This window comes from Neofelis nebulosa, chromosome 10 (genome assembly GCF_028018385.1).
Source record: "Neofelis nebulosa isolate mNeoNeb1 chromosome 10, mNeoNeb1.pri, whole genome shotgun sequence".
Taxonomy (NCBI): domain Eukaryota; kingdom Metazoa; phylum Chordata; class Mammalia; order Carnivora; family Felidae; genus Neofelis; species Neofelis nebulosa.
This window is the reverse complement of record NC_080791.1, coordinates 27,929,084-27,947,210: the sequence shown is the minus strand read 5'-3', so window position 1 is coordinate 27,947,210 and position 18,127 is coordinate 27,929,084. Positions and strand designations below refer to the sequence as shown.

General features: G+C 42.1%; 1 protein-coding gene across 2 annotated transcripts in view; it reads right to left on the bottom strand.

Moving 5' to 3' along the window:
• The window catches only part of NTM (neurotrimin), a 946,316-nt gene extending 932,745 nt beyond the window's left edge, over window positions 1-13,571 (bottom strand). Inside the window, exon 1 of one of the 2 annotated variants that reach the window (XM_058687340.1) lies at window positions 13,224-13,571. In XM_058687340.1, coding sequence (XP_058543323.1) covers window positions 13,224-13,305 — 82 coding nt within the window. In that variant the 5' untranslated portion in view covers window positions 13,306-13,571. The remainder of the gene's footprint in view (window positions 1-13,223) is intronic. The other variant, XM_058687346.1, reaches the window with a different exon arrangement.
• Window positions 13,572-18,127: the final 4,556 nt, after the last annotated feature.

The window sequence follows — 18,127 nt, the reverse complement described above, 5'->3', positions numbered from 1 at the left end:
ACCCATCATGACCCAAACTGCATTTATCACCATCTCCTTAAAATCCACCTGAACATCACTTACCCCCAAACTAGAAGTTTTCTTTCACTTTCCTTTATCACTTGCCATCCTCTTTCCTTTCCATATCCAAGTTATAACCCTTCAACCTCCACAATTCTTGAATACTCCTGTATCTTCCCATCTCTGCAGCACTCACCCTGGTTGCTGATTGGGTGCAACATCCTCTAGAAGGTTACCTTGACTCTAGTCTTGCCCCCTTTTTAATTCATTTTCCACACTGTCACTAGAACAACATTGCAAGATTTTTTAAAGCATGTTAACATTTTTAAATAACTCAAATAATGTTATTTAATAATTAAAACTGCAAATCATCATTTTACTATCTGACATGCAACCTTCAATACTTGTCTCTCAATATAAAATCTTTAATAAGAAACATATGCCATTCAAGCTCTGACTTCTGCTTACATCTCTCCCTATAAATCTTGTCTGTCTATCTTCATCCCTTCTTTCCCATTCCCTAAAGCCCCCAAATCACACAAACACAGTCCATCTAGCCAAACTGGTATTGGATTCCTGGATTCCTACCATGGTCTCCTTTCTCTAGGCTCTGACATATGCAGTCTAACATTTATCTTTCCTCTTACCTGGTTAAATATAGTCAAGTTTGTGTCTCAGCCTTCATATATCTTCCTTCTAGAGGACTTTTCTGACTCAAAAAGTCTTCTAGATGATGCCATAGCAAACAACACTTGCTTTTATCTCAGTACTTACTATGTCATATTGAATTGTCTACTTCCTTCAGTGTAAGAACTATGTTTTGTTGTTGTTTTTGGCTAAGATACAGAAGGGTATGAATAAATCATTCTGGAGTGGGTAAAATATAATATAAGTAAGAACTTGGCTATGCCATTGAGTCTATTATTGAAATATGAATGTAATGAAGAACTTGGCCATACCCTTGGGTCTATTATGTTGCTTTTTTTTTTTTTAAATCATTCGTCTTCATGATGTGGAGATTACATGTCTATATCATTTAAGGATGACACAAAGCTGATGGTGACAGATCATTGGAATCCAAAAATAATCAAAGTGAATTTAAATACAGGACACAAGGTGCAGTAAAATTTCAAAAACTTAGAAGAAAAATTTAAAGAAAATTAACTATAAGCAAGAATAGGAGAGGTCTTACATAATGGCTTTTTTTTTGTGTGTGTGAGAAGAATGAGTACAACATCAATATGAACCAAGAATGTGGTATCTGAAAGAGAGAGAGAGAGAGCAAATAGGGATGCCTGGGTGGCTCAGTCAGTTGTGTCCTACTCATAATCATGAGTGTCCTAGCTCAGGTCATGATCTCATGGTTCATGAGTTCAAGCCCTGCATCCAGCTGTCTGCTCTCAGCAGAAAGCTCACTTTGAATCCTCTGTCATTCTCTCTCTCTGCCCCTCTTGCTCTCTCTCTTTCTGTCTCTCAAAAAAAAAAAAAATAATAATAAACATTGTGAGTTCAAGCCCCGCGTCGGGTTCTGTGCTGACAGCTCAGACCCTGGAGCCTGTTTCAGATTCTGTGTCTCCCTCCCCCGTTCACGTTCTGTCTCTCTCTGTCTCAAAAATAAATATATGTTAAAAGAATTAAAAATAAATAAATAAATAATAAAAAAGAGAAAATAATACAATAATAAAGTGAACTTATATAACTATAAAGTCCAAAATGTGGTAGGTAAGAGTCCATGCCTCACTTATCAATCAAACTATATCTAGGAGAGTTTGGTAATGCATTTTAGTGAATCATTATCAAACTAGAGCATGTCCAGAAGATAAGGATCAGGATGATTAATGGTTTAAAATCATGCCATACAATAATCATAAGAAGGAACTAAGAATGTCAAGATAAGTAGTATTCATGATAGGCATCTTTTAGAAAGAGGATCACACAATATTAGTTATGTTTTTGAATAGTTCTAATTGGCAGAAGTTAGAAAGAGACAAATTTTTGCTCCACATAGATTCATTAGGATTATATTCATCTACAAGTAATAGAAACCTAATTAAATAAGTTTTTTTTCTCATAAGTGATAGTAAGTATGGAAACATGTCTTCCAGTGCTGGTACAACTGCTATGTCATCTTGAACCCAAGGTCCTTTTATTAGATTTAGCCATATGGAATTGCCTTACACTCAATTATTTTTGATTTACCAAAACAGCCAAGTCCATTTAGTTTAACCTAAATTATTCCTTCTTTGCCATTCTTGATATGTGTTTTTTGTCTGCCTTTTTACAGGCTCTCTCCTGGAACTCTAGGTAGTATGCCATTTTCTCCGTCAAGAGGAAGGGGCAATGGCATGGTTTATAAAGCACAGTCTCCCTGAGTACAATCCTCAAAACCCCAACCAAACTTGTGCTTTTATTGCATTAATCTGAACTGCATTGCATGACCATACTGAGCTACAAGGGAATTTTTGTGGTGAATAGTTTGAATGGGCACATTGCTGCCTGCAACAAATTTAGAGCACCGTTTATACAGAGAAAGGATAATAATTGATTTTGAGGAGATATCAAAAGTGTTTGCCAGAATAGTGTTTTCCAAAGAGTTTATCAACTATGAAAAGGAATACTAATATCATTTATTCTCAGTTGTAACTGCACAATAGAATAGTCTGTACTTATTTCAAGGTAGAGGTGACTTTGTCCTATACTAACCTATACAATGGGTATTTTTGTAGGTCATCCCTGGGCACCTGCTTATAATAATCCCCACAGGTGATTTTGATAGACAGCCAGAACTGGGGAGCACAACTCATGTGGTTAGTATCTGATTACTGGGAATATCTGGAATGGTTGGGCAGCAATTGATGAACATCATTCAGATGGGATTTGATGCCTTGAGTGGGAGACTGAGAAAATTCCATAATTTCTCACAACTCTAGGAGTCTGTGAAAAAGCTTTTGCATTTGATGAGTAAATTATTTTGGCCTTGACAAGGCTTTGGCAGTGCAAGAAAGTAATGGAAAAAATGGTGATAGGGCATTAAGATCCTTCTATTAAGAAGTGTTAGGGAGAAAGGAAGGAGAAATATAGAACAATCAATTAATTCTTATTTGTTTTAAAAATTAGCACAATGGTTTATCCAACTGCAGATGTCTATACACCACTGGTTGCATTGAGAAAAAAAAAAGCCATCACTTAACCTTTTCCATGCCTGGGCCAGGTTTCATCTTGACTGTTTAGGAGGAAAGTCAAATGCCCTGGTGGACAATTTTGTGTGAAAGGGAAAAAGTAGATTTGAAGAAGCAGATAAGAAACACTTGACCACCTCATCTTCTCCAACTAAATACAATCCATCCAGTCACTTTCCTCTTTTCTTAGATCCAAACTTCCTTTGCCTGTGTGTCTCCCCATGACGCCGACATAGGTTCAGATAGCCATCCCATCCTCCACTCATCTGATCTATTGACCACTACAGTGACTATTTTCTGCTCTGGGGTAAGTTTAGTCATAAATACTGAGCTCATCTACCACTACCCAGGTGCCTACAACATATGGTTTATGACTGATTATATCCAGGAGATATTGCTAATATATGGGATTACAGATTCAGAGTCCCCAAAAGATCTTGTCAGAAAGAAAGTATTAGTTGAATCTAATAAGATAATTTCAGAAAGGGTAAGTTCTGAGATCGGGTTATTGTGCACATCATAAAACACCACAAGCATAGGAGAAGGAAGGTTTGAATTAACAACAGCTCAACAGAAGTTGACAGGATCATATGGCTCCTAAAACTTAAGGGAATCTCATGCTGTTTTCCCTCTCTCTCCTTCTCTCTGTCTTCTTTCTAGCTATAAGTTCTGAGTATTTAATTTGTGCTAAGTGTTGTGCTCGGTGCCCTAGGAACATAAAGATCAATAAAACAGTCCCTGACCTCTAGGAGCTCAGAGTCTGGTAAAGGAAGATAGACATGTAAGCATGTACCTATGCCATGTGTAGTGGATGTTAAGTATAGCGGTAAGTACAGGAGAAATGGAAGTATAGATGACAAAATAAGAGACTGCAGAGGAATGCTGAGCTGGAATTTTTCTTGAATTGTAAGTTTTAGATGAGGGCAGCACTCAGCAGAGGGAGCAGTGTGCACACATGCTGCGTGGAAGAAGTCCTCAAGCAGTCCATGGAACAGGAACAGGATTGCAAAGGATTAGGAGAGGCTGGCAAACCCAGGCCAGACCTAGAGGGTTTACATTACCTTGCCAAAGGGCTGAGATATCGTCCCTTTTGGGTTGGAGCCAGGAGGGGCCATATTCTATAATATTTTGGACTACTCAAAGCACACTGGGAGAAGAATACTTTAAAAACAATATAGAATAACCCAGAAGAACTTTGGATAAAAGCAATCAGCACCCTTTCTATGGATGATAAGATAGAAACTAGGAGAAAATCTTGCTATATTTAGCCCAGTGGAGGGAAAATTTGAGGGAGAAGGGAACACAATTTTTTTTGAAATATTTAAAGTAAATTCATGTTGAAGAAGGATTAGACTTGTCCTGTGAGTAGTAGTATTTGTATCAATCATAATACTATTAAGTAATACTTCTTGAGAACTTACAGTGTGCTAGGCAGTGTTCCAAGCACTTCATCTGCAGTAACTTATTTAATCCTCATAACAGCCTTAAAGCTAAGTCCCATAATTATCTCCATTTTGTAGAAGAGGCAACAGAATCACAGAAGTTGACTATATTGTTTAAGGTTTCAAACTAGGAAGTGGAAAAGCCAGGGTTTGGACCCAGGCAATCCAGCCACTATATTATAATGTCTCTCTAGACCAAGAGAAAATGGCTAAATCTGTAAGAAGACAGATTCTCCCTCTCCTTTGTCTTCTTCCTCTTCCTGTCTTCCTGAAATCTAATGTTCAGGCACAATAATCTAGAAAAATGTATGTTTCCCCTTATTGGAGACAGAAGTTAGGGGACCACTGCAGCTCCACTATTGAGGTATCAAAGTTCAAAGAGAGAGATTGAAATAAGTCATCTTGAAAGTTCCTCTGGGCTTGAGCTGGTTGTGACTCTGGGATTGGATGACTTAGCAGTGTGAACACGTTAGGGAGCCAGCCGTGTACTTTGTGAGTTACCCAGAGACTGTCCTTGGCACACATTTGCATGGTAGCTCTGTTCCCCATGTGCCTCTGAGCCTGCTGACTCCATAAAAAAAAAAAAACAGGCAAGTTTTCACTCATGTATGCACAGCCAGAGCCAACCTGACTTGGGGAGTGGAACCAGCATCACTTCTGCCTAACACACTAACTGCAATTTTGCCATTGAGGTTCTTGGCATTGAGCCTTTGTTGCTCAAGAGAAGGAGAGCAATGGAAGCAACACTGCTGGCTAACTGACTCAGGGAAGAGACTGGACCCTGAGCAGAAGAGAAATATGAAAATCTTCACACTAAAGAATGGAGATTCTTCCAAGGTTCACCATCGCTTAGCACTCTCTAAATCCAGCTCTAACACATTCTTTCTTGACCCACATTCAAGTGGCTCCTAATTCTCTTATAAGATGGATCGGTTAAAGAATCCTTATCATTCCTGGATTCCTCTATGAAGGAAATGCTGTGACTAGTTAATCATTTTCTCCCATCCTAAGGATGCCTTATAAAGAAATACATACATATATAGATATGTGATAAAATATATATGATATAGCATGTAGGGTTTGCATTGCACACACACCATTCACACAGTCTGACTTTGGTCATCTGTCTGTGACTATGTCTATATTTTTAGCTCCTTGCAAGCAGAAACTGCTTTGAAATACTTTCTTCTAGCATCACTACTTTTCAAGTGCTATATCAAAAAGACTATTTGCAAAATTGCAAAGTGTTGAACTTGAAATGAAACTTGAAAATATTTTAGACCAAATTCTTTATTTTAGAGATGTGGAAACTGAGGCTTATGTAAAGGATGTGTCTTACCCAACATCATAGAACTTTTCAGATGACTTTAGAGGTCCAATGCTTAAATCTGACCACATATTAGAACCTCTTGCAGGGCTCTAAAAAGATTGATGATGAACATCTGATTTTATTGGTCTGTGATAGGGTTCAGTCATTGGTATTATTATAAAGCTCCTCAGGCAATTTGATACACCAAGTTTGAGAACCATTGGCTTAGAAAATGTAAATATTGCAAATCCCCTGATGACCTTTCAATCTCAGAGATCAGGTCAGGAGATGTAGAACTGACTGCTTGACTTGGAAGACTCAGGATCCATGTGAAAGTTATCTGTTCTCTATGTGAGGAAAGATAAGAACAATCATGATCACCTCTATGAAAATGCAGATAGAAACAGCCAGGTAAGCAATCATCCTGAGCACTCAGCAGGCAGCTTGTACACAGTTTGAGCATAAGAAAAGCCATTTTCCCTCTGGGTACATATGACTGGAAACACAAGTTGATGGATTAGAAGAATACCCGTGTCCCAACTGTAGTGTATGACCAGAGAAGAACAAATAAAGCCTGATGAATTTTTATTATTCCAGAAACCCTAAGTTAGGGTGACATGGGTGGGTAGCAAATAAAAGGGTTCTCAGAAGGGAGATTATCTTAGATATTCCCTGAGTTATGAATCCCTCTAAGAGGTCCCCCTGCATAACATTTGCCTCATCCAGACTAACTGCCAGAGGCAAATCCTTCCCTGATCTGTCTGATATAAGTATCTCCCCCACTCACCTTACCTCTAATTCTGTGCAGAAAGCAAGGCAAAAGGGAGGTGGATAAGCTACCAGACAGGGTGGCATTGTGCCAAGAATCAACTAATAACTTGAATGACGAAAGACAATTGTCACAAAGCCAACTAACTTAAATCAGCTTTCATCATCCACATACTAACTGAGGGCACATCAAATATCTATGAGTTCCTTCTTGGCAGAAGACAGCATGGAGTAGTAAAGGCAGCACCTCTTATTTATTATTAACACAGAACTACAGTTGTGAGTCCTCTCCCAGTGCTCCCTACATAAAACAAGGATCAAAGGTTAGTTGCTTTCTTGCCACCCATTTCCATGAGAAACCAAAAGCTGTGTCTTTCATTCTTCCCTCTTGCTTCTGGCATTCCTGTTGGTGCTTTTGAATGCTATTAAAAAGGATGGAAAACCAAGCCAAATCTTAGAAATTCTACTCTGTCTTTGGTTTCATCCCTGAGTTTGTTTTAGTCACTGATGCATTTATTCCCACCACCTACCACCTACAACTACAACATAGTGGGCACTCAATAAACACTTGCAGGGTGATTGAACCAATGAACACATACACAGCTATGGTCTGTGTTGGGTTAGTGTTTGGTGACACCACCAAGACAAAGCAAGGGCAGCACCTCCAGAGAGTTAATCTGAACGAGCCTTTGAAGCCAAAACCAACCAATCCTTTGAACATTCTTTTATTACTATGAAGGCAATACTCTTAGAGAAGAAAAAAAAATGAAATTTAGTAACCTAAGATGTCCTTAGTAACAGTGCTAAAGAAAGTGTTTTCCAATATTTGATTTCTTAGCTTGACAGTCTCTCTTGAAATATTCGCTTCTCGGCAACGAAAATGTGAATCTTTGTTGGTTTGTTTTGCAGTTTGCAAATGACTTACAGAGTTCTTCTGGCAGGGTTTCTGTTTTTCTTCTTGCAAATAAACAAAAGGCCATCTCTCTAGTATGACTTAAGTGGGGGAGTATCTGTGCTCTGTCATTGTTTTGGAAGGAGGGAAGAAGAAGAGGAAAGGAGGGGGAAGTAGAAAGAAAAATGAGGAAAATTGTAACAGGCAGGGAATAGACACTGAGCAAAATGTGGGAAAGTGACAGAGGTAAATTGGATATGGAAAATTAGAGTGTCGGGGATATCAAATAACTGAGGACTCTGTGATCAATGGGGTCCCAGGTACTCTTGCTGGGGAAGCCTGAACTAGCCCACCAGTTCATCTGTCCCCCCTTCCCCCTGCTGCGCTGCATCATCTGGGCTCCTTGTGGAGTGGGAAGACAGACTTTTTCTCCTTCTCCTGGGCAAGACTGCATGAAGCAGAGCAACCCCTGCCAGCATGACCTAGATATGTCAACTGATCAATTATTGTTCCCATAGAGGAGAAGGAAAAATGAAAGGAAGAAAGAAAAAGGGAAATAGAGAAAAAAGAGAAAAGGGGAAGAGAGGGCAGAAAGAGGGTGGGAGAGATGGGGAGAGGCAGAATGAGAAGGAAGGTGGATGTACACATAGGTGTTTTAAGTTTAAGCAGTGATAGCACGAGTAGACTTAATCTAGGAGGTTGCATAAATAAATACAGAGATGCAGAAAATAAAACATAGAGTTCTCAGAGATTATTAAGCAAAATCATCGAACAGAGGATTGAATCCTCTTCTACCCACTTTTTCCAATCCAGACAGAACTGTCTTTACCCTCTAAAATTCTTAGCTCCAGATATCTTCTCCCTGTTCTTCCCCTCTCTGCCATCTGCCCAGCCAGTGTTGCACCTCCTTGAAGAAGTCTCCTTTTACAGGTGGATGGCAGGCATGCTCTTTCCCACTGTGGTTGCTAATGGAAGGGAATGGAAGCATCCACCACCAGAGGAGGATGGCAATGGCGCCACCGGACCCCATCTGGCCTGTATGCCATTGATTACCTTATTTTTGCCTGTTTTCATCTTTTATGTTTAATTTGTTTTATTGAATTTCAAATGACTGTAGACATAAAGTAAACATTTAACAAGCCAATAGAGCAGAAAGGAAGTAAACTGCATAAATACAACCGGTCTCAGCATGCAGTTCCACTTAGCACCACATGTTTGGAGTGTTACAAGCATTAATGAGTCCTTACAACACCCAGGGGAGTTGCTCCCCAGCCTGGCAGGCAGGTGGGGAGACAGGCTCACAGAGGGAAAGATTTTCCCCTACAGAAGACATAGAGAACTTTGAGCTCAGATGTACATGCTCCCCACCGAGCCTCACACAGGCCTCCAGAACTGGCACGAAACCTGGAAGACATGCTCATTAGAGTGTTTGAAGAGTCTGTAGGGCCTCTGCTGAGGTTAGATGTAAAGCAAAGTTTGTTTGCATTCTTGGAATTCTAGTTGGTGGGCAGGACGGAGCAGGCCATGAACTACAAAGCAAAACAAACAAACAAACAAAAACAAACTAGAACAGAGCCAAATCCCAGATGCGATGGTCCCACCCAAAGTGTGTTCATCATGAGTAGGCAGTGACGAGTGCTGTGAATTGTTCCAGCATGTGTTTCCTGTACACGCCAGAATCATGTGTCTCATCTTATCAGTTCTTAGGCTTTTAGGAGGGATCACTGCATCCCAATGGATAAGCTGTGGCTGAAGACAACACCAGTTTGTTTGGGCCATCTGTGACAAGTAGCTGGTCCCAGCCCAGGTCACCATGACTCTGGGCAACCAGATTGCAGGCGTGTAGAGGACAGAGCCCCGGGAACTGCTGGAAGATATTCCAGAGTGGAGCAGGAAAGCAGAGGCACAGCTCAGCATTCTAGGAGAGGCTTACTGAGAGAAAACAGAAGTCAGGGGCTAGGCATCCAGCTCATAAGAAGGCATTCTTGGTCTTATATTTGGCTTTAAAAGTGTCAAAAAAGGAGGGCCTACCACCAGGACTAGGCTTTGCACTTGGTAACTAAAGCTGCAATCCTAAGAACGGTCTTCATGCAGCAAGGCCTGCTGGTCACTGCTCGGACTCTCCAGTCACCCTTGATCAAATGCTTAGAGGTCCATCACTGAATATGAAGGATGAAGGTGAGCTGCGTTTGTTGTGCTGTGCACGACTTGCCTCTAACTTGCCCTGAGCTGGCAGCTCCAGGGTCTACTTTGTTACTTTGTGAGATTCCTCTGTCTCTTTCCCCTGACCTTTTTTTTTTCCTTTTCAATGACCCACAGTACTTACATCAGGCCTAGGGTCCCCTCATCCCACACTGATTTTTCATTTTGCCCGTAAACATTGTTATGGTCTCATCTGCCTCCCTCACATTTCAGAAACATTACCCAACTCAGGCTGCTGCTGGCACCCAATGTTTCCTGTGAGTGGCAGGAAGCTGCCCCATCTGCCCACCTGAATGGGTTCCATGTCAATGGCGTCCGCTGAAGGAGAGCTTGAACTTAGCCCCAATCTCCTTTTCCTTCTACTCTGCCTGTTTGTGTCTCAAGTGGTCAGATTCAAGTTGATGTGGGACATGAGATGAGGGAAAATTTGAAAGGTAAGACAGGAATCCAGCTAAGCTCATTCGAAGGTGTTAAAGGGAGCATTAATCCTTCGAAGGAGAAATGGTTGGGTTTCTAGAAAGAGAAGGGCTGCCTCACTACCAGCCATTCCTTTCAGAGCCTCTCAGTGGCAGAAGGTGGGCGGTGTGCTGAAAAGGACAGCCGCCTAATCCGGCTTCCCCGCTCCTGTTCCCAGGAAAGAGGAGCTGCTGGCTAATAAACCCTGGTGAGTCTTAGGGCCAGAGCCCCAGGACACTAATCACCCCCTCCCTCCTGCCCGGCACTAATCAGTGCTGATTACCTTAGAAACTTCCCCCCCCCCCCCCGCCCTGCTAAGCTGGATCATGGTTGCTGGTTGGGTTGGGGTGTGGGGAGGAAAGGGTCAGAAAGGATTCCATAAAATACCACTAGCCCTGGATACCTTTTTTAAGAAGGCAAGAAACCCAGGAAGTAGCAGCTCTAGGAAGAGCCAGCTTAAAACAAAAACAGAGAAGAAAAAATTGCCTTGGAATGTGTACTGCATTCTAACTAGTCCCACTGGGTCAATGCAATAGGGGTGGATTATTGCAGGCAAGACCTGGGCTGCCTCGGTAATTCTGTAAGTTTGATAAGAGATAGCTGGCAGACTTGAGCTTCTGTCCCCAGAGAGAGAAAACAGACATCACCTTTGCCTGTCCAACTGGCATGTGGTATAGGGGTCTTTGGGGGTTATTCTTCCTTAAAATTGGGCAGCCTGTTTTATTATGACACACTGAAACCTATTCAGAGCTGGCTCGAGGTGGACAGCACAAATAAGGCCATTATTCTCCTTAGGAAAGTCAAATTTGGTAGCATGTAAGGAGGTCTAAGATATGCCTCCCCCCATCACACAATCCCCACACCATGAGAAAAACAAGACCACAAAATCAGATTTCACCCTGGAGAATTTTGTGCCACTACTTTCTGCTCATCTACTTAGGGATGATTCAAAGTATGAGCAAATATTATGCTTCCCTGCATTTATTTCTGATGAAAAAAAAAATCACGTATGCTAATTTATATGTAAATTCAGTATGGCCCTGGGGCTCTTGGCACGCTGCCAATGGGGCTGTTGATGGTGGAAGTTTGGCCATTGTCTCCGGTTTGATGTATAGATAGAAGAGACACAGACCTCAGGACAGATGGAAATTACTGAGGACTTGAGACCTTCCCCTTCTCTACCTGTGACCCTCCACTCTACCTTCTGCCTACTTAGTTTTCATTTCTGTTGTTAGCATGATAGAAGCTTGGCTCTGAACTCAGTTTCCCCACTGCACTAGTGTTGGGGTTTTGCTTTTACCAGGTGGGCCCCTATGAACCCAGAACAAGCAGGGGTGTGCACCCCCACCTCATGCACACACATACATGTGCATACACACTGCTGCTGTTCCATATTACATAAGACGAGTCAGTCAAGGATGCCTCCAAGTTGGCTCCTTTACTCTTACACCCACCAATGCTCCTATGGGAAAGGAGAGAGATTCTGAGGCCAGTGCCCCTCTGAGGCTGAGCGCAGCAGATGACATCAAGGATATCCCTGCAAAATCAACCACTATGAACTTCTTTGCCATCTGATTCACACCCCTCCAGCACCCCCTTGCCTTCCTCCTTGAGCCCCAGCCAAGGGTACACATGCATTTGATTCTTCCCAGCCTGGTCCTCTCTGCCCACCTGGTGTGGGTCTGCATGATAACCAATGCAGCTTATGTCAAAGGGCCAGAGGCAACCTCCAAAGTCTACCTTCAGAGAGGGGTCGGCAGGACCAGAAGTGGGGAGAGGCAAGACTGTGAGAACTCCATATTGCGGTAGGAGAAGAGAACGAGGTGGGTGGGACTCCCCATGCTTTTTCACCCAGTGAGACTGAACTTTCCTCTGGGAATCAAGGCACAGGACTAAGCTTCTGCATGGGATCCTCTTTGCAAGCTCTGCTGGACCACCCAGAGAAAGTTTCTCTGCCTGTCTCAATCCTGATGAGTTCAAACACCTTTAATATGAAAGAGGTAAGTCAGACACTCCAGAGGACAGGGGAGGGCGAGAGCAAGCAGGTGAACAGATAATACCGCTGCTGGAACGTCAGAGCTAGAACAGAGCGGGGGGCCACACGGTGCAGCAAATGGACTCAAGGTTGAAGCAGATTCCAAATGCACCCCAATGCAGCATGACCAACATCAAACAGTACCCTGGGCCAGGGAGCAAGCCCACCCTCAACTGCTGCCCCCGGTGCCTGGGCTTCCCACCGCAGATAAATAAAAAGAAAATTAGCATTCGACTCTTATTGCCACTCTCCCTTCAACTTGGAAAATCTTTCCTGAATTTCAGATCCTCCTGAGTGTTCCCACTGCCTTTAATCGGCTTGTTATCCTCCCCCAACCCTGCTGCCCCCACCACAAACACACTCCCAAACACATTCAAAACTAATACAGTTGTCCACCTCTGCTGCAAATTGATTCATCCCTTCAAGCTGTATCTCTGACCAGAATCTTACAGGATGCACAGTTACCTGATTATTCCTAGCCTGCGTTTTTCAGTTTGCTCCTTTTTAGAAGCTTTGCAAGTTTACTGGCCGATATTTAAAGTTTCCTCTTGTAATTTCTTCCCAGTAACATAAGCAACACATTAGCAACCCCGATGTCCTCTGAATCTGTAATTTTCCCCTGCTTACATGCGTGCTCTGTGGTGTATGTGTGCAAGAATGTACATAAAGCCGGGGAGACCAGTACATAGCCACGCACCTAAACGGAGCACCAGACACATTTTACTTATGCATATACATTCCCCCATTCCGGTAGCAGCCAGAATCAAATCAATATTCTCACAGCCTGGTAGGGAGAATGAAGTCCCAGCCATGCTGTTTAAACGCTCTCTCCTCCACCTGCAAACCGTGCAGCAAGCCGACTCGGGGAGCCTGCGAATCATATAAAGCACACTGTACGATTCCTGAGTCTACTGTAGGCAAATCAATAACAAGCTCTTACCTTGAAAGAGAAACAGAGCAGCCAGCCCCGTGAAGATTGCCCAAGAGATAGAATTGTGCATTTTTGCCTGGATGGTTTTCATGATTTTTTTTCTTCTTCTTTTTCTTCTTTTTTGTCAGGTTCGGTTTTTTCTTTCTTTCTTTCCTGACAGATTGCGTTGCTCTCAAGCTGTTGGAAGGAGATTTAAATCCACTGTTTTGCTGAAGGACACAACAAGAAAGCCGAGGGTGTGAGAGAGTGTGACTTCTCAGTAATTATCTCTACTCATACTCTGGCACTGAGACACATCGTACAATCTGGCCCTGGACAGCCCTCCTACAAGCTGCAATCATTGGTTCTAATCCAAGGATTGACAGAGCTACAACACACGCGCGCAGGCACACACACACACACACACACACTCACTCACTCAGGAATCATTTACTGGGCAAATCAGTCTAGCTGATTAAAGAGACAGGAGCCTGGAGAGAAAGAATGATAAATGCCACTTTGCCCCTTCTATATTACTTTCATTTTTTAAACTGACAGTCTCAGAGCCCCAAGCTTCAAAAAATCCCTTTCCTTCTGGCATTCCCTGGCCTCCTGAACTCAGATTCCCTGTGCACTAGAAAAATCCCATAGCCAGCAATGGCTTACAGGAAATTTTAAAGGGACATTTTCATGCTCGGTGAAACTTGCAAAGATGAGTCAAATTTCATTTGTTGGTACCTATTTTCCTCTCCAATGAAAATATCATTCAGTGACAGATTTCTCTCTCTCTCTCTCTCTCATCTTTCACCTTTTCCCAATCAACCTCCTACTTAGTTGCTTTGAAAATAATAAATAACTTTCTATTTTCTTCTGCTGTCACTTCTGTGTCAGAATACCTGTATTACTCCTATTTTTCACTCACTTAATTTATTTCCCAAAGTCAGCCATGTGTATATGATACCATGAAAAAGAATGAGGCTTCTGAGATTGGAGAGCTGCAGTCTGAAGAAGGGGAACCCTCCCCAAAAGAGAACAAGAAATGAGTTTATTCTATATGTTGCAGCCAACCTACATTCATTAAAAAGAATAATATAAGGTTTGTGGCTCAAACTGCAGCAAGGCGGATTTAAGTCAGACATGCTGAAGGACTTTCTGAGTGGTTATAAAATGTCCTCAGAGAGTTGAAGGCATTCATCTCCTTGGTGATGGGTAAGAATAAAAATCAGACAGAAATATTCAAATGGGCACAATGACTTCTAGAGGGACTTTTCACTCTAACGACCAGGAAGCTGATATGAATTTTTAGTTTCTTCATATGGAAAAGAAGTTATACGATGTGAATAAACTTCTGGAACACTTAGCCTCTCAAAGAACCCTTCCTAGATGATTCTGATAAATATATACCATCACGATGTCTCGACACACATTTCTGAAATATTTCTTCCAGATCTCCACAGCTAATTTACATACTTCTTTGTAACCCCTATAATAATTGTAATGCATATATTCCTGAACTGCATAGAACAAAAGTACTTCTTGCCCATTTATATTTAAGAGCATACAGGCAAATGGGAACAGTACTACCATGCTGAGCGAGTTTAAGAGGTTGTGTGTGAAGAAGAACAGAGGCAGCCCAGACGTGTGCAGGCCAGTGACTGAGTGCAAGAGCACTGAGGTTTGTAGACCTGTCTCAGCTCATACAAACCAAAGGACTGTGGATAGCTCATTTTACCTCTGTGATCCTTGGCCTCTCATTTGTAAAGTTAGAGAACTCGAATAATTTCTAGGATCTCTCAATTTTAAAGGTGTTTTATGCTAACAGAGTTTTTTTCTTTTCTTGCCACTATGTTCTAATTCACATGTCCATCAAAATGTCCTTGATATTGTGAGCTCCCAGTGGACGAGAATTTTATCTCTCTCCTAGTCTTTTTGTGTGGTGCTCAGCAGCGTGACAAGTGCAATTAAATGCTTTGGAATGGCTGTGGCAACTGTGAATAGTACAGTACAGAAGGAAGGAGGGTTTTCTTTATCCCACTGCTCTCCAGAATGATAATAAAGACCTTGGGTCATCCATAAGCCCTTAGTTCCTCCCTGGAGAGGCAGACACAATTACATTTGTAAATGTCTTCACCCTAAACTTCCACAAATCTGTACACTGACCAATTCTTATTAAGTGTCCATATGTGTGGCAACAATAATAATATTTATTGAGCATTTGCTTTGTGCCAGGGATGATGCTTAATGTTTTGCATGCATTGTTCTCATTAGATCTTCACTTATGAAGTGTTCTCACCTATTGTCATCCCCATTTTACAGATGAGAACGTTGATGGTCAAAGAAAACATGTCCACATTTACACAGTTGGTACACAATGCAACCAGGATTTGAACCCAAGTATTTACATCTCAGACTAATCTCCAAAATATTATCCTATGCTAAATACTGTGATGGACCCAAGTAGATATCATTCTTACATATGACTTTTTTGTTATTTCAATAGCATATGAGATTACAAATCATATGAAATACATATAAAAGAAAACATTTATATTGTTTTGAAAGTTAACTGAATTGCAAATGGTTGGTACACATAATTAATTTTATCAGAATGCAAAAAAAATGATAGATGGCTGTTTTCTATCTGATAGATAGTTAAAACTTCTACGGAGATGGTAAAAGTCATGATACTTGAAAGTGAGCTAGAGACTAGATATAAGATAGAGTGAAGAATATTGCAGGCCAGGGGAACCATAAATTAAAAATTAGAGATGAAAATGCATCCCCTAAATTTGGGTGTCTAGAGACCTGTGAGAGATCTCCCATCTTGTGTTGCAATAAAATCTTTTAAAGATAAATTAAAAAAAAAGTGAAATGTAACCTAATGTCAGATCCACATTAGTTACTCTCTACACATAAATGATGTAACCATGCTTGGCACATGACAGGAACACTCAACAGACACTTGTAATCATCAGGGTGGCCTGTTGACTGAGAGAACAGACTGGTGTTGAATCTGGCTGGTTTCAAATTCTGGCTCTGACCCCTAGGGGCTACGGGCCTTTGGTTGTCATATCAACTCCAGATCTGAAATGGGGACAGTGATGTGAATTCCATTATAAGCATCACCATATATCATAACCATCAACTAATTTTCATTTGTTTTACTATTTTAACCAAACCGAGACTGATGTGATCTCCCATGTATCATTGGGAGAAGCTACCAGTGCTTGTGGACTAAGATTCCTGGAGGGAGTAGTTTCAGAATTGTACTTTGTGCAGTCACTAAGGCAAAATATATCCTCAGGGATTGCCAAACCAAAAGTCTAATTTGGGCTCTGAGTGCTGCTAAATGCTAAACTATCTAGAGAGCTATATCTCTTTCAGTGCTTGAATTTACCACATAGAGTAATTTCCCAATGGCCTTCATGTTTCACAAAAGCACACAGTTAACCTCCTCCTGAAGAAGCCATCTTCTCCTCTCCTTTGTCATGGGGTTTAACACAATGTCACCTATCTGGGCCTGTTGGGTCACTTGGCAGCTCATTGATATAATTACAAATTGAAAAGCTGATCCTGGGCTATACATGGAGGGGTGTATTTCAGCCTGGCCCATCTCTTACTTAATGAATGCGTCTCATCAAAACAGTCGGAATTTTTCCTCTCCTTTTTCCATTTTAGTCTCAGAGTCTTCCAGGCCTGGAGCTGGGAATCTCTATTGTTGCAATTGTCCCCATATAGCAGGTGTCTGTACTCTTTCGAGTTGGGGTGGCTTGTGGCTGTGGTTGGAATTTCTATGACTAGATGTGAGGAAGTGACTAAGGAAGCTCTGATTGATTGGAAGGAGATACTTTGAAATTGCCATCCCTTGCTCAACAATCAGAGCTCCTTCCTCTGAGTTAGAAGGTGTAAGTGCTTCCAATCAGGTGTCGGGGGGACTCAATTTGCCTCTTGGATTAGTTAGATGCACATTATGCACCATTTACTTCCCAGTTCCAGGTTCAAAGGACGATGAGTGGTCTCAAGACAAAATTAAACTCAGGAAAGGCACCTCAAAGTTTAGACAGAAAGGTATTTGCTCACCATTCACACCCCTTGAAGATAAGAGAATTTTACTACAGAAATAATTCTTCTGTGTGTAGATAAGGAATAAGGAAAAGGCATAAGAAATTAGGAATAAGGATGGGGAAAATGGGTGAGGTCTCTAACTTCTGAGGAGAGGGCAGCCAAGATGGCATTTCATAAACTTTTCATCATCAGGTAGCTTAAGATTCTATAGTGTGCAGTGAGCTAGTACAAATAGGGATTGATTCTCTGTAAACTGCCCCCATGCATACCTGTCACCTCCCTGAATCAGACAGTAAGTCCAAGAAGGTCACTGTGGGGCCTGGCCGCTCCACTGTCCAAAAGCTAGCTGAGCCCTGATGGCAGCCCTCCAGTCTTGGGAGGAGGGATGGACAGTCATGCACACGTGCTGTTCCAGGCCCAGAGGATCCGCAGACAGAAAGCCCCGGTGAGGGGGAGGAGATAGGTGTGTATGGTGTGTGGGAAGGAGGGAGGAAGGGGGTGTAGGGCAATGTTTTTTATTTCTCTCAGCTATTATGGAAAGAACCGCAGGAGCTTAAATCTAAAGAGCAGCACTGAAATAATGTTCAGGACTTAACAAAAGCCTCTGCTCTGCTCTGCTGTCTGCCCGCTGTGGTCTGCCTCAGCTGAGGCTCAGTGCCGTGGGTGATCTCACACACTCAGATGCTGGGAAGAGCCCTGCTTCAGGGGGAGGGAAGGAGCTGGCCTGCCCTCCACACACCTGGGGTTGAGGGGGATCCAGCTCTGACTTGTGGTGTCAAGTCAGGGAGGGAGAAAGCCATGGCAGGAAGAAGGCAGCCTTCTACCTTTTCAAGGGGCTCTCCCTGAAAAGTCATGTTGAATGTGCTCCC